This window comes from Neodiprion lecontei, chromosome 1, assembly GCF_021901455.1.
Source record: "Neodiprion lecontei isolate iyNeoLeco1 chromosome 1, iyNeoLeco1.1, whole genome shotgun sequence".
In the NCBI taxonomy this organism is placed as follows: Eukaryota; Metazoa; Arthropoda; class Insecta; order Hymenoptera; family Diprionidae; genus Neodiprion; species Neodiprion lecontei.
In genome coordinates this window covers 28815307-28832905 of record NC_060260.1, presented here as the reverse complement: position 1 = coordinate 28832905, position 17599 = coordinate 28815307, and the positions used below count along the sequence as shown (strand labels likewise).

The window sequence follows — 17599 nt, the reverse complement described above, 5'->3', positions numbered from 1 at the left end:
TAACCAGTATGAAGGGTAGAGGTAAGGAGGGTAAGGACGACTATCGCCGTGTATAGAAAATGTCCGTAAAGTAGAGAACGAATGAGATGGCGTTGCTGTTCAGGTTGAACCCTTGTTCCTTATCAGTGTCATTCTGGTGGAACTATTATTTGCTGCTTCGTCGCGAACACTTTTCCAATTAAAATCCCATATGATATTGTCCTTCTAACCTATACCCACCATACTATCAAGGAATAGTGACGTAACTCGCAACGTAAAATGGCCGCCACCGCTGATTCCGCTCACCCCTCCTAGCATCAGCGTTGTAACGTAAGCTCAGCCCCCCCCCTCCAGCCCTCCTAAGTCGACCCGACATCAGTGTCGCGAAACCAGCCGACGATTCAGTTGACGTCTGCTATTTCTGACGTGTTGCAACTTCCGAGTTTAGGTCTGCTCAAAATTGAACTGCGTCTGTTTGTCCACGTGCTGTTGTGTTAAGGTGAGTTTGTGACGATAATCGTTTGGTAAACAAACCAGTTTCTTCTATAAAATACGTATGACAGGCCTTTAACACGCTTCAAGTCGGCTAGCTTGCTAATATGTAAGTAAACGTCCCCGTTACGCGAGCCTAGAGTAACTCGTATCGGTCACATTAACGTACCGCACCATTTTCTAGCGTAAGCATAAAATCTTATCACGATATGCTTACGTTGCATATTTTAAGTAGATTCTTTTTTTGTTGACGTCAGTGGTCTTCCATAATAAAATGATGGATGTAGCTGTACTCTTGGTACGCGGTTATAACACCGTAAGAAAATGATAAATATGTTTGTTTATACCCCGTATCCATCGACTCCCCTCCCTCCGTTACTATACGCTTAGACCGCTCAAAGAGTTTCCGCTTATTTACCCGACGATTGAGGCTAATTATAAACTTAATGTTTCCAACACGTTTTCGGCCGAAGCGAACGCTGTAGTCGCAGAAATCACATTTGATAATGAAATGAACAATGCGATTTCCTAATCGGTTCATAGATTCTTACTCCTCGGCTTGATATGACCGATCCATTCGTTTTGTAGCTACAACATTGTAGTGTATGATTTTATAATTGATGTTTGTCACCCAAAGTGATTCTCGAAGTACTGTTATATTATTTTTACTGCTACCATAGACATCAGACCTCTTATATATGGAAATAGACCGGCTAGTGATCAATAGTGTATCTCAATATAATACTTCTATATGTTTCCTGGGAGGGTTGCCGTCGAAAATAATACGTCGTAAAGTAATTATTTCAGTTACTTAGAAGTAACCGTACATGCATTCCGAGTTTCACGTTCACAGAAGGCCGTAATGCAAGGCCTAAGGTCCCACACTACATTTTTTTTTGGGAAAAAATACATGATATGATAAAAATACACGCTTATGCTTTATTACCCGCTCGTGCAACACAGTATAGCTAAACGAATTAAAATTGAAGAGTCGTGATTGTGGAGTATAGGTATACATATGTATACAACTTTCGTGAATTACCAATGTCGCACAAACTGCACGAGAACTGGATAACTCGTGTATCTACACAGCTATTGAAACTTTTACTCAAACGAGCGCAAGAAAAATACAATTTATATGCGTTACGAATAATCAAATTCCTAATCATGATAAGCTATTTATACTACTTTTAAACGTCCGCAATTTCGTGTGTAAGAATAATGTTGATGTATAGATGTATTTCAAACCGAAAATTTCTTCATAATTATTCGAAGCATTTATTTAGTTTGTTAATAACATGTCGATTAATCAAAACCGTTTCCATATATTATTGTAATTGCGAAATCTGCATAAAACTCACCAAGATACTGCAATTATGCAGTAACTTAAATATTCATGTGTTAAAAATCAGGGAGTTCGATTAAAGCAAGTTTACGATTGTTTCTTATCAAAAAATGTCCTTGCTCTATAATCTATCAACCAATTGTCGAATCTCAAGGTGACATTTCAGTAGTAGAGAAAACGTTTAGAATCTTCTGCAGAGTCTTACGGAACTACAATTATTATTGCATTAGTGTATTTTTTTATTGTCTCCGATGAAATGGCCAATACTTCGAGGTGCAGACATAAGCCTGACAATAGAATCCTTGATAGAATCTGCATTCAATTCTGTTTAAAACTTTCAAATATTACAGTTGTATGCAACGTGGCGAGTTGCCGCGCTTTCACTCTCCTTTTTTCTTGTTGTATACAGCTACATTATATGCAGGTATCTCTTCTCGTTTTCAATTACATTGTCGTATGTAATTCGCTTATTATTATTTGTCCCAGGTTTAGTTTTACTCTGTCGAGCAGCATCAGAACGTTTATACTTGTCTGTAAAATGCTTTTTAATTATTCTTCTATTGTGTGATTGAAAATATTGTTAAAAGGTTTTCAATTCAATGATTAGTCCCTAAGAATTGTCAGCGTGAGGGGAAGGTTGACTTTATTTATTATGGTTTCTTATCAGTACAACATAAATGCAAGAATCATTTCAACCACGTAGCAATTTGTCACGGCCCGCAGTAGTATAGAAAGCAATTGTTGTAAATGTAGTTCATTCCATTGCTTTAATCGATCAATTCCAATACAGCATTGATTTTCACCGAATTCGGCATACTTAAATATAACGTGAGAGTTACTGCATGTTTACTATCATACATCGAACAAAAATAAATCTTTGTTATTCGTTGTTCACGTATAAACTGAACAGATTTTACTATCCATGATCATTTCCTGCGCTCGTCAACTGGAGCGTTGTAAAACCTATTATGACTAGTGGTAGGTTGTCGATTTACTTTTTTTTTTTACCCAGTCGCTTCACAATATCCGAGGAATTGCCGCTGAGTATTGGTTGTACTACTTATACCCTAAGTAATCATAGGTACGAATGTTTTTACCTCCGATCCGCAGGGACACCGCAATGACTATTCCAATTTCCAGATCCCTTCTCCGTCTGTCGATTTTATAGCTTCTTTGTCGCAGCCAGTGGTTTTATCCACTTACTTTTTTTCTCGTATTCATTTTTTTCTCACTACGAAATGGGTTCATTGATCGTATAGCGTCCTATTCGAAACTCGAAAACTCGTGATATACTCTGCGACCCGATATAAACAAATCAATCAGAAATTTGCGGAGTTCAAGTCAATTCTAACAATCTTACCACTACCTCATCTCCGTAATTCTTTCGTCCTTACGATTTAAGAAAAAATAATTTTTTTACACGTACATTGATGCTTGATTCAGCCACTGTATAGATATAACTTCTTTATTTTTTTGCCTTGAATCGAGTATAAGTATAGGATTATTGATATCACTTGTCAAGATTACAACTCCCGGTACATTCAGGTATGATGCATTGATTCAGAGTGCATAATTCTGTCAGTATTATACTTATACGATAATAACCACTACCACCAGCACTATAGTGGTCAAATATTCACGGTTCGTGATGTTGACGACGTATTAACAATGTGGTTGTACTTAACAATACAATACAATTCACATGAACAGTAATGTTCATTAATGCCTCGGGCTCGGGGGTAACTTGTTTTCGATCCGAAACAAAATGCATTTTGTTTTGGACCGAAAACGAGTTAGCCGGAAGCACAATGCATTGATGAACATTACTGTAAATCACAAGTATAGTAAAAATTCTGCTCGCACGGTATGAAACTATGAATAGGCACTTATATTTTCATCAACCGAGCTCGACTGCGTTTGCAACTGTATAATATTTATATGTACGTATACGACTCTACGAAGCGTTTCACTTGCGTAATTTTAAACATGATATTATGTACGGTTGATTATATCGAGCGGTGGTAATTATTTCATTATTCTCATGGCCGGTGAATGAAAACTCGGGTTGCGTGTATTTCGCAAACGATTCACCAGGGCGAATTACTGACCTGGGTCAATCTTCGTCCTCCCACTCTGTCCGCTACACCCTCGTAATCCGGCTTCGCGAACGTGTCTGAGTGTCGATCAATATGTCCTCGACCTCTTCCGGAGCGTCTGCACCAGAAGAAGGGAATAATAGGTCGTTTCGAAGTTCATGAATCTCAAAACATCTCAAACATGTATATTGTAAAGATGAAAGAACCTGCGCGCTTGTTTCCGTTGAAAAGTTCTAAGATTATATATGGGAGAGAGTTTGCACAAATAATCATCCCGCTTCCTTCGGCACAATTTAAATTGCGTGCAAGGCATCTGCAAGCACGACCGTTCCATTCAAAGGCATTGTCAGTCCCGGAAGTGCATGCTCTATGTGAATCGGGTCTTACGGCTGGTCCACAACAGGGTCGATGAATATTAAACGTGTAATCTAATATACCCATCGAAAGGAAACGTATAATGTATGAAAAATGTTCCAGCGAGCAATCGAATACATCAACTCGATCATCGGTTGTGTATATGGAAATTCAATTTCTTCAATATCACACACACGCATAAAACTAACGTATGTATCATGATATCGTTAATTTATTTCAAAGGACGCATATTCATCAGTTTAATGAATATCAGCGATAGATAAAATTGCTATAAACGATAATGGATATGTATCGTATGTATCTACCACATTTCGAAAAATCTACTCTTCCCACGGTCTATAAAATTCTTTACAGGTCCTTTGTTCCATCTTGTTACTGTTCAGTACAGTGTCTCCGGTCTCGGTTGGCTGCTGTTTGGTCAGTGTACACTTGTAGTACACTGTAAATGTATGCGTAGCGTTGATTGATTTTTTTTTTTTTTTTGTCGACATTTCTTGGTAAATCTGCAGCTTTTAGTCGAATAATTTTGCCGCGACATCCGCAATTTGAAATGCATTGGAAACTATATAACTTGCCTGAATCGAAGTTGCGCCATTAGCAAGCACATAAATTGGGACAACGTCATTCATTATTAATTTGTATATTCGAGCAGGTCAAGTGGTTACGAAAATTAAATATACAATTTACGTAAAATAAACTAAAACTTTTTTTTACCATGTTTTATCGTGCGCTTATTCGTGTTGAGTCGTCTTCTAATATAATTTCTTCAATCTTCCTTTCAACATTTAATCTGTATTTCTGAACGAAACTGAACGTAAACGTGTGGTGCTAAAAGTTGATCCCATCGTTAATTTTTACTCTGTTTATAAATGAATTTTCGGGGTTTGATGTTCTATCCCGACTGGCAATGCGATATATTTACAATTCAGTTCGATCTATCTCGAAAGTTCGTGAAATATTAACCTTGGAATCAGTCGTGCAGGATTCTCGTTTCGAAACCGCAAATCGTGATCAACGAAGCGATCCGGGCGCAATTTGATATTTGTGATAGTTTTATACAAGACGCACCGAGATCTAATAGAAAGTGCTCGAACCAATCACTTGTCCACAGTGGCCGAGTACTGTAGTTTACTGTGTCTCGTAGTGCGCGATTGTATAAAATAATTACGTTTTATTCTCACCGAAAAGCAATCCAACACGTCAACAAAAGCTTGTGGTCATTACACAAAACTTGGTCTTGCATACAAGTAGAAGCAAACCCCTTTTGCCCAGTCGCTATGTACAAAAAAGAACACCTGAAATCGCAATTTTTCGGTATCACTATTTTTTTTCTCTAATCGTTAGCGGGGTTCATGGTAGTCTGAATTCAGAATTTCGACCAGATTCCGCAGTAGCTTCAGCCGCCGTCTTGAATTTATGGTTCAACTGGGAACATATCAATCGTAGACAAAAAATTGATAGCACCTAACTTTTGGAGGATTCCAAAAATTTTCTACCAGTTCAGATGTGAACATTTTTAGTCAAAAGTTGAAATTAGGTAAGATATTTGACAAATACCAATTCCCCATTAAATTCAAAATAGCGGCCGAAGCTACTGCAAGATCCGGTAGAAAATCTGGATTTAGATCCCCCCCCCCCCCCCCCTTAAACGATTAGAAAAAGAAAATAGTGCAATCGAATAATTGCAATTTCAAATGTACACATCAACTGGACTACTAATTTGACGCTGGTATTTTTGATTCAAACAAAATGACGTTTGTCAGAAATTTTAGTTGTCAGTAATACCTGTCGTTGATACGAGGAGCTTTGCAAGTATCCAACGATTGTACGCATGTAAGACACCATAGTTTTATTTTCATTTAAAGCTTTCAATTTTAAAAATGATTCACAATTCTTTACTCCGCTCGTTTTACTCGAGATGAGGTTTTATAGATTCTATAGTTTCGAAATTTTTTCTACGTTTTACATGAAATTTGGTATAAATACAGTATAGATTCAGTAGGTTTTGATAATTGTATCGAATTTTAGCTGCATGTCTTCAATTTAGAACTCAGAAAGTGTAATTTGGACATAAATCATTTTAGCTCCTGCGAAAATCACGTATATATTAAAATAGAATGTATCCATTAATGTTGTATTATCGGCTTAGAAGTTATCGTATGAAAAGTGTTCAAACACGTCGTTCCAAGTGAAATGAGTACAGCTGATCAACAATTATGCACCATCCTTATAGAATCTATGTAAACTCTATCATCCGTATAATCGTTGAGCATTAGCGAATGTTCTCGCGTATCAGTAGACTGAGGGAAAGGAATTCTTGATTCAACAAAATAGATTTTGTTGGAGTCCATTCACTTCAATCTAGTAATTCTTTATTTGTTCCAAATACGATGCCTATAATTCAACGATTTAGATTTAGCTAGTTTGATAAAATGATCTAGTCAAGCGAATTCCTTGATTCAACGAAAGCCTTTCTTGTCGCGATCAAGTGAAGTATTGATTCGAGTAAACCTTTCGATGTATTTCCGAAATTGAGTCAACTAAATATCATTTTAATTGAAGTTTATGTATTTTTCCTTCAAGTCGAATATTGGTTGACTGTAAAAATTAGGTACTTCGAATAAAATAAGTTCATGAATCTAGCCAACAAAATATTTACATCAATTGAATGCCAGACTTCATCAATCTAACCGGAGATTGTTCGGCGTAACTGGTTTAATCGGTTACACTAACTTGTACACGAGGTAAAAGAAACACCACATGCTTTCAAACAAGTACAGAATATATTCATCATAAATATCAGTATGCTAATGCTATGAACGACCACTAGGTGGCGAACTTTCTCGCTACGGAAGTAGCTTCAGAGATACTTATAATACCAGGTACTCGCGCAGGAAATCACATATCGGTAATGTAAGAAAAATTTGTCGTCACACCTGTTACACCCGCAGTAAGCATAATGTCGAGTTTCGAATTATCGCAATTGATGTTAACTGTAGATAAACCAGTACTATTGACACATGTTCAATTTATACTGCTGCATATACAGCAACAAATTTTCGGGTTTTTATACGCCAATTGTCGTGTGAATCCCGCAAAATTTTGAGTCAACAAATTTATAAATAATATTATTCGATGAATATGTTTCTTGCGTTTGAATAACTCTTAATGTTCAGTGAATGTAAAAAATATTTGTTACAACAAATTTTAATACTTGTTTCAACCATTGAACTCTCTTAACTTAACAAAACATTGTATTGAAAGAAGCTCAATTTGTTTTGATGCCAAAATTTCATATTTTCGAAACAAAACTGTTACGGTGCGTTCTGTCTAATTTGTAGTCATTCCAATCACACATTTTCTTGTTACAAAATTCACGTTATGGCAAGGAATTCGCGCCATGTTATTCCGTTTGCCTCATTTGACTATAGAATTTAGTTGAATCAAACGAACCTCACTTGACTCTAATAATCCTTCGCCTCTATGTAGCAGCTATTGTAAGTTAACTTAGGGATGAAGCACGAAAGGGTGATCGCTCCCACCTCCCTAATTACGTAATAATTATCTGTGATCCGACTGACAATTACGCGACGAAAACAAAGTGAAGAAATTGAAAATCATTTGGTAATTAATCTATCGTCGAAAGTTAGCTAATTCGTTTCACGAATTCCCGCCGAGATCGTCTGCGCGAACCACAATGCAACCAACAATCGTCGTTCCGAAGTACAATTCTACTAGAATGATTTATATTTGATTCGCTGTGCGATCATACTGTACACGAATCCACGAATGGATCCTCTTGACTGATAATAATTCCAGTTGACGATATAAAATTAATTTTTTCACAGCGCATTCAGCATGAGCTGGACCAACAGAATGGCTCGTCACGGAAGTGAACGCTCGCTCCAGTCGCTGAGTTTAACTTCGGCCCGGAATTCTGGGCAATCTTCCGCCCCCGGCGTCCCGGATCCCCCGGGCGGTACCAGCGTGGTTGTGAAGTCGCCCTCGACGCCGGCGAACGCCGCCGTGTCTTCGACGCCCTTGCAGACGCCGTCCCCGACTTCGGGCGAAAATTCGCGCATCCCCCGGCCATCTCCGGCGCCCCTTCGACGCGCCGGGAGTTTACGCGTGCGCGGGGAACGTGCCCTGGCACACCAGCATCACAGGACCCCCGTGGGTTCAGCCGTCCACCACCTCCAAGGGAACACCAGGCACCCGCAGGAGTTCTTCCCCGCCATCACGGAGAATGGAGTCAGTTCGCCCCGGCACCGATCTCTCGTAAGTCTGATTAATCATTGATGTTGTGTCATCGGCGTTCCATCGAGAACGCACACTTTTTGTAACAAATACTTCGGGTATTGCAGGGTACATTCGCTACCAAAGGGTACCACATACATTCCGTTGTGGTTCTATTGCGCATACCTTTTCTCGAAGGTTCTATAATGTATCCGTTTTTATACTCATCCGTGAATAGCCGTCGACAATTTTTCTCGTCGCAAATATTCTTTGGATAATACACATCACGTTGCAATTTATTTTACGTTGTATAAACGGGAATGCATTTTCACACCACCTACATCTTCTTACGTATCCACCATTGCAGCTAAGATTACGCGGTGTTGAATAGTGTGATCAGTTACAAACGATCAACGATGTTTGTAAGATATCAACGAGACGAGGAATTGGAATCTTTCCTCCGACAAACAAACTGCACGTTCAACGTTTGATATTGTGTTAATATACACAGAGAGAAAAATGTAATACAGTGAAGTTTATTTCCTTGAAAGTTCCACTGACCGATCGTTATAATTGTTACCGGTACTATACACAGCCGACAGAGTTAACGACCGTTCGTAATTAACTTGCGTTAATTAACGCGGAGCCCAATTACTTACTGGCAAGGTATACATGTGTAATGCTTATGAAGTAGATGACTAACTATTCACTTGACAGAATACGTTATCAGTTGGAATATTTTTTTCTGGATTCACATTTCAAGTAAGCTTGTAGCAGGTTTTTTTTTAGCACCGTTGGTATATTCTGCATTAATCATTTGTTCATTAATTTAATTATTATTTTATAACTATCTGTCGGACGTTTTTCGTCTCTTTGTGATTAAAGTCATTGTCCAAGAAACGGCGGATTGCGGTCTAAATTTACGCCGAAAACGTTCGTGCTCGATCCAAATTGAGTAAAATTACACCGTGTACACACGCGCACACACGCGCACGCACACACGCACGCACGCACGCACGCACGCACGCACGCACGCACGCACGCACGCACACACACACACACACACACACACACACACACACACACACACACACACACACATATCAATCTTTATGTAGCTATAATCACTCGATCGAGGTATGACAGCCACTTGTAGCTCGTGGAGCAGGCACTTTCGTTTTAACAGGTAGTATAACAATAACAACGTTTCGAGACTCGCTGACTTAATAGTGAGTTATTTTGATGACAGTGAAACGATGCACTGCTATCTAGATCCTCATGTAAATTCGAGCTGTTTGAATTTCGAGCTAATACACGAGATCCCAGTAATTACGGTATGTGATTGATCACACGATAGCCTCATCGATTTGACTGAATGAACTTGAGCTTTTTAGCGAAGTAGCATTAACCGAAAACGATTTTAATGCTTCAAAATTTCTCCAGACGTGTTATACAAACAGCTTCACTTGGTAAAACCATCTAGTCTAGTGCCGTGAATGGCTGTATTAGCTAACGAACGAATATGAAGCTATAACGCATTCACGGTGTGTCCGTTTCTTCGTCCATGATGAAACGTGCAAACAGAATCTTTAACCGCTTAAGAGATCTGTACGGCAGTGAGTTATCAATGCAATCTGTTGATCCTACGACGGCCTTGTAAGGTTCAATAGACGCTCTCGGACGAACGAATGTTTCTTGTTTTGGTGTCACTCGTCTCTTTCACGAGATTTATGGACCTGCAAAGGGGATATTCGCGTGACTGTAATAAAGATTGATATATATATATATAGTTATATATATATATAGTTAACGAGTATAGATTTGTCATAAAAATGTTGAACTCTGTTGTATTGAAATTTATACATGAATTGATAAAAGTGAACTAACTACCAAGTATAAAAGATGGATAAAGAAGTTTGAGAAAAGTTTTAAAAACTTTGGAAGTATGGACAGCTTCGTATATCCTATAGACACATACGTATGCTATATTCCTTGGCGGTTGTGAGACTCAGCCCGGGAACTTCTGACCTCCGACACGAATCTCTGCTGCGTCGGCGCAATTTTCATCCCTTTGGCTTTACTGACCTATAAGCATACTGACGGTGTATTAACGTTACACTAATTTAGTATGCATGAAGTTATTACATACGTCCAAACGCGCATATTCCGTGGCACTTTTAAGTGAACCGTGTTTACCGTTCTACCATCTATGCAAGAAGGCACAGTCTTCATCGTGATTAAAAATCATCGTCGTCAAAAGAATTGCGCAGTTTCATTTTTAACGTTTAATACTTAAAGTGCGAATAATTATCTTGTATGTATCCATGGACGTTTTTGACGATAAATCGGGTCCTTGGAGGTGTGCTTCTGTAAGTGGACGTATAGTCAATCTTGCATTCGAATTAGAAATAAATGTTATCTTATACTTCATGCCATCTGTATCAATACTTTTGAAATCGCGTTGGAACTTGACGATTATTAACTTAATAAGGTCAATAAATTATTTATACAGTGGTCTGCATATGTGAACGAAACGTATTTAGTTTATATACATTGAAAATGAAATATAAAAATCTGTATTTTTGTGTACCATAATTTTTCGTCCCTAGATTTTGTTGCTTCTAGTCGAATATTCAGATTTCAAATATCTGCGGCGGTAATTTACTATCAAAATTTTATCTCCAATTGATTGCAATTCGATTTAACATTAACAATGCATAACTTGTTGAACACATCTAATGTTTGAATTTTTATGCAAACATTTCAACAATCTAATACTGTATACGCTTTCCGATCTAATTCTTTTAAATGGATTTAAATTCTGTCGATGCAGTTTGTCAAACGGAAAACGATGTCACTGACAATGAATCGACTCAAGCAACGTAAGGTACATTTTACGTTTATCATTTTTTCTAAACTCTTACAGGGTTCGTATATTCTGTTAAAAAATATGCATCACAAAACTGTGTTTCACGATGAAGTAATCATGCGATTTTCACGTATGTATCGTTACGTATGGTTTTTATCTAGCGCAGTATGAGGGACTGCTGATTCAATTAGCAGCTTCGTCTACACTCGAGTACAGCGGTAATGCAATTACTTTTTTATACGTTTAATGTACTCAGTGGTCATGAAAAAATAGGATGTCGAAGCGCATTCGTTTGGATTTCGTACGTCAAGTTGAAAACAGCGCGCTATATGTAAATCAGTATCTGTATTTAACTGTCATTTGTCTTCCTTTTTTTCCCCGCATAAAATTGTCAGTTCTTATATCCTTGCGGCATGTATGGAATCCGAGTTATTCTTTTCCTTCACTCTTCTTGCATAATTGCAGAGTTTGTCACTGACACCAGTGCGGCCGCGAAATAGCAACGCGGCCGCGAGCTTGGGGGCTGATGACAGCGATGCAGATAGCCTGAAAAGCTATGGGAGTGCTTGCAGCACCGCAAGCGCCTGCGATCATGCACTGTTTGCACTAAATGGTACGACTTGGTCTGGGAAGTCCCGTAAATATGTGGTACACTGTTCCAATCACAATGGTGATACGGAACGGTATCTTACACCGACTCAACGTGCTGCTCGACAGATAAGGAAGCTTCAAGTAATTGAGTAACGTTTGTTTATTTTCAACCAGACAAGATTATTCTAAAATATTTTTTCACGATCGAGTTATTTCATTCATTATCAATATTTCATTACACTGTAGACTCTTTTGAGTGATGCTAAGAAGGAAATCGAGGAAAAGGATCAAGAGATATTTCGCCTGGCTAAGGAAGTTGTGGAACTGCGTTTGTACAAAGCATCCCTCAACAGTCCTGACGATAGAACAGACAGTAGCGATGCTTTGACTGTTCGAGAGAATAATCTTCTGTCTCCTGAATCACCTTGCAAAGATCTTCCGGATGAGGGGTGCCTCAAGTCTCCCACTAACCCAGAAAGTCCCGAAAAAATTATTTCCTCAGACCTACCTTCATCGTTGGCGGATTCCGGACACTTTGAAGACAGTTCGGTTCATTCCAAGGATTCTGCCTCCTTTCCTCCTACTAGTACCAACTTTTCAAACAGTAGACAAAATAACGAACGCGATGAGGAAAGACGAAGAATCGTTAATTTGTACGAAAGCAGGATTGAGGAGATGCATCGCACGCATATCGACGAATTGCAGACCCTCAAACAAAAACACAATGACAAGGTGGGTGTTATAATGGTATTACAGAGGACATTATAAAGGAATAGCATGTTTTTATTCCGATTGGGCTAATCACGAATTCCTTGGGAACGGTTATATATAGATAGTTAGCACTAGCAAATGATACTAGGTTTCCAGGTATGGTCTATGTAACTTGATAGACTTGACATTTTTTATGTTTTATACAAACATTATGGAAATTATACTCAGATATGAAATTATCTCCTCCACCAATCATGTATTCAACTGTAGGTGGAGAGTCTTCTTACACAGCTATCAGAAATAAATATAAGATATTGTGAAGTTCGTCCGAGTATGGATGCTGCAGAAACACGAACTCGTGAGTTGGAGACCGAGCTAGAGGCTGTGAAAAAAGAACTTGGGGAACAAAAAGCTTTACTGGATGAGCAAGAGGAAAGGAATAAACAGATGTATCTGAAAATGTATGCCAAAGGTCAAGAGGCAGCTCGTATAGAACATGCTGACCAGGTATGAAAAATTTTTATCATTACGAACTTGGATCTTTGGATCGACAAGTTGATTAATTAGAATGAATGACGTGTTAATCGTTTAATCCCTTTTCCAGATATTAGAGCAAGCGCATCAAACTCCGTCGAAAGTATCTGTACCTGAATTACTGCAGCAGTTAACCATAACGAAAGCCGAATTAGAGAATATTAAGGTAATATTTACGTTTGTACGATCGTCTGTGGAAAATCGTGTGAAATTTCAGGAGAAAATATCTGTTTCTTTTCGTCTTGTGATAGACTATATTGGGTGTGAAAAAATTTAAACGTTAATAGAATGTTTGCGATACGTTGGGATAGACTGTAATTGAATAAGCTAGATTATTAACACTATTTTATGTATTGAGTATGGAATATTTTGGCAGTAATCTCACCTGAAAATCTATTCATAAAATAATATATAAAACCTCATAAATTTTACTCTACTTGTACGAATATTCAAATATTCATCACAGGAGCTTTCACTTTTGTCATTTATCTAACACGAATGTATTGTGGTATGTTACTTTGAAGCCACGATCTACTAACACCTTGCCAAATCGCCACTTATTACAGGATACAAGCTACACGCCTGAACCTCACATTTCAGCCGATAGTAGCAAAACTTTGTTAAGCGCTAAGGAGGCTGTTTCTCTCTGGGTCCTTGGCGTTCGTAAGGTCTGTATTCCTTACTCAACTGCCTCACGGATTTTGAATAAATTTGTTGCATCTTTCTCAACTTCTGTTCATTTTCAATTAAAGTATTTTGGACCTTTATATATATTTTGTTAGATGAACAAACGAAAGGACTGCCAAGGACTAGGTGGCGCTATTTGTCAAATTATGAATTTTATTCCAATTTTTTATAAAAACTCTCCCTCAACTTGCTGTAAATATATCTCTCAGTATAGAAATGGTCAAATCTTTTACCACCGTAGTGACTTTTTCAACATTGTAATCAGTCAAATGATAGTTACTATCTCATTCGATGATGTGCAAAAAGTAATTTTTAAAATATCCTTCATATACATAAAGCAATCATTTTCCGCTTAGTCCTCGGAATAAATTACCTTTTAGTAGATTACAGTACCTTACAGTGTCCACATGTAAATATTGCAATACTAGCTTTATCAAAAAAAAATTGCATGTGATTGAGCACGGTTAATGTAGACATTTTTATCCTTATTCGGTAGATCTACTGCATCGAAAGCACTTGGAAGAAACAGCCTCTTATGGTCTCCTGGGTAAATTTTAGTTTGCACGCTTTCATAGCACTTAGTAGGTTTGTCAAGATGGTTCTTTGTTTCTCTACCTAATTGTAATGATGAATGGTCGAGTTTTTGGTGATTGTACAGAGCAAGAAAATATATTTAGTCAAAAATTATTTCGTCTAGGCCCAATGACGAATCGTAAGTACATTACAACCCACGGCACAAATTTAAGAATGGGAATTATACACTGTTATTGATGTGTAACTTTCAGCCAGTGTAGTATTTATGGGTTGTCATTTTTTTGCTTTGGTACCAGATATAAGCTTTGATAACTAGTATGGGTAAAGATGATTACAATATTATACTTTATAAAGTAATAACACTTTTATAATACTGTATTAGGCAATGTATCGGCGCATCATAGAATCACGAAGCAGCCAAGGAGCTCTGGATCCTGAAATAACACTGCAATTCCTGAAGTCAGCAGTTTACTACTTTCTCACGGACAGAGAAAACCACAACGGTCACCTAAACGCTATTGAAAGTATCCTAGGTTTTACTGAAGCAGAGAAGCATAACATCGACAAACTTTATCGATCTCTTAGAAAATAATTACTACCTATTCTAAAACTATGCCTTCATTGTCGTCAATAATGTTAATAATGATGTATGGTGCTGGAGTTGTTTGCAGTTTACGGAAAAACTTCATTTACTTCATAGAGTATACTCACAGTAATATTACTTACTTCTTATCAACGATTTGTCAATCAACATTGTCAATTCTTTACAGCTGACTCTTGAACCAAACATTTTTCTGATGTCTAGAAATGTATACAGTGAAATTTTCCAGAACATTTTTCATTTTCAAATCGATCAATTAATCTATGTATTGAAATTAGAAATGAAAGTAAAAATCAGTGAGATAAACATAAACTTGCTTATCCCGTCGCTCTGGACAAAGACAGAGTATTTGGTGAAACTGGGCTACTTGAGCCAGTTGAGGCGAGTGGATCTTGTGCTACTTCTGTGGCATGATTTTTTGAGTATAAGTGGGTAGCTTTCCCAAATATTCCTCGTATTAAACATGATCCAAACGTTACCATACTTCTAAATTTTTACTTTTACCTCTGTAAAATGTGATTGGACCGTTAGAATAAGGTTTATGTTCGAGCAAGGTTTCAAACGAAAGCTACTGTAACTAAAAGCATTCATTCATTTCATGATTTTGATATTCCATCCCTTTTGGAAAAAACCTTCAACTTTCAGGTAAATTCGTAACGCCAACTCATAGATAATTCTAAAATCCCATAAGAAAAAATTTGAGGGTATGCACCCCCAAGTTGAAGTTTTTTCCCGTCAGACTAACATACATAAAATTGACTAACGCAAATGTAATGAATATCTTCCAAATTTGACATAACTTATTACTAATTTAAGTGGGGAAAAATCCTGTTTTTGAAATCATTACGTGGCTACTAAGAAATTGAATTTGAATCTTAGTATTGTAATGAATGCTGTAAACGTTTGTGTTATTTTTATTTTGAATGCTATTACCATTTGAACCCTTGTTCCTGAACTTTGGAATCAGCACCAGACATCAAATTTTACCTTGCCGCTGCTGGATAGCGAGCAGTATTAATATTATGCATCTGTTTACTATAAATTTAGATGTAAGGTTCCGAGATTTAAAGCTACATCTTTAATTCCATTTACCGTATACATATCCGTAAACTGTTTTAATTTTACAATCGAAAGAAATGTCGCATTTTTATTTTATTGACAATCAGCTGTCACATACATTATAGTGAAAAGCATGTTATGTACTTTTCGAATCGTATGATAAAATATTCGGAACTTTGAATCAATCTCACTTATATTAATATATTACTATATAATGTATAATTTTGAGATTTGAAATTTTTGTGCATGATATGTAATGCTTATTCATATCCTGCTTATGAAGTACGAAAAAAAAACTGCTTCGCATACAGTTGCAAGGAGTCTATTTCATTAATTTTTTCAAAACCATGTTCAAAATAAACTTTAATCTTTAAGAAATATCCCTGCTTACAAAGTCCGACAGGACTTGATAGATCACGATTAGGTATTAAAGAATATCACGGTAAGGATGGAGAAACATGATACAAAGTGATAAGTCTGTCGTGTTTCTGAATCTTATTCTCTAATACTCTATCAGAATCTTTCATGTCGTATTAAACTTCTCCAGCAGGGATTACAGTGATTCCTAAAATGGTAATAGATTAAGTATATTTATATCTGTATTGCGGAAACGAGTATATCTTAATCAATCGGAAGTCTGGTGGTATGGCGTCCAGATAGAATAGAAATAAGAGGAGACTGAGGAAAATATTGTACCTTTAAATCTGTGTTTGTCTAAATATAACTTTGTTACAGATGGGCTCACAATTACTGACAGATACTGTAATTATTTTGCAAGCTCATTCTGTTGCCCCTAATGGAATGAAAGTATATTCTTTCTTCACAGTAATTGGTGGGAAAAGTTTTTTTTACTTTTTATTTGAAGGGTACAATCATTTTATCAGTACTGATAAATCGAAGAGGCTGAAGTCAAATATATACTACCTAGCTAACAATAACAATCCGTGGTAATGATAAAATTTATTTTTATGGAACGAACAATATGTTGGTTTTTATGGTTCTTGGAATGTAAAGAACAGGGGCTACAATTTCAGTAATTGCAGTTTATAAGCTTCAATATTGATCTTAATCAGGTATTTATTCATTATCATGTGATTACGAACCCATCGATAATTTTTACATTGGGCTTGTGTATCCTTCCTATTTGAAGTATTTATGCACGAATACGTAGATCTAATTAGTTTGAAAGATGTGAGACCCGGTGTGGGAATGCACAGAGCTTTTGTAAAACCCCAGCTGCTGAAAAGTATTTTTACTCCATTACTACTTAAGTAATTAAGATTATCATTAAGCAGCCTTTGACTGTATGTTACTAGTTTGCAAACTCTAACGTATGCAGATAAATAAAAGTATATTCTATATTGCTTTAGAAACATTAATGAACATTGCCAAAGAAAATGATTTACTCTTATTTATATTTCGGAAAAAATCCTTTTCATTTACTTTGTAATTCACATAATTCTTTAGATTTGAAGTACCGAGAAGTCGTA

General features: G+C 37.0%; 1 protein-coding gene across 4 annotated transcripts; it reads left to right on the top strand.

Moving 5' to 3' along the window:
* Window positions 1-342: 342 nt before the first annotated feature.
* Window positions 343-17470, top strand: LOC107220414 (protein quick-to-court). 4 transcript variants are annotated; one of them, XM_015659005.2, is made up of 8 exons: window positions 343-478; window positions 8136-8565; window positions 11858-12124; window positions 12230-12715; window positions 12965-13201; window positions 13299-13394; window positions 13795-13896; window positions 14832-17470. In XM_015659005.2, exons 2-8 carry the CDS (start codon window positions 8146-8148, stop codon window positions 15039-15041), a joined length of 1818 nt encoding a protein of 605 aa, XP_015514491.1. In that variant the 5' UTR covers window positions 343-478; window positions 8136-8145; the 3' UTR covers window positions 15042-17470. The 4 variants fall into 4 exon arrangements, with proteins under 4 accessions (XP_015514491.1, XP_046589904.1, XP_046589908.1 ...); XM_046733948.1 differs by lacking the exon at window positions 14832-17470 and adding an exon at window positions 14412-14818; XM_046733952.1 differs by lacking the exon at window positions 13795-13896.
* Window positions 17471-17599: the final 129 nt, after the last annotated feature.

Excerpts from the sequence above, each read along its gene's own strand:
- LOC107220414 (XM_015659005.2), top strand. The coding sequence starts at position 8,146 with ATGAGCTGGACCAACAGAATGGCTCGTCACGGAAGTGAACGCTCGCTC. Across the intron at positions 8,566-11,857 it reads CGCCCCGGCACCGATCTCTC|AGTTTGTCACTGACACCAGT; the intron begins GTAAGTCTGATT and ends GCATAATTGCAG. Across the intron at positions 12,125-12,229 it reads GACAGATAAGGAAGCTTCAA|ACTCTTTTGAGTGATGCTAA; the intron begins GTAATTGAGTAA and ends ATTACACTGTAG.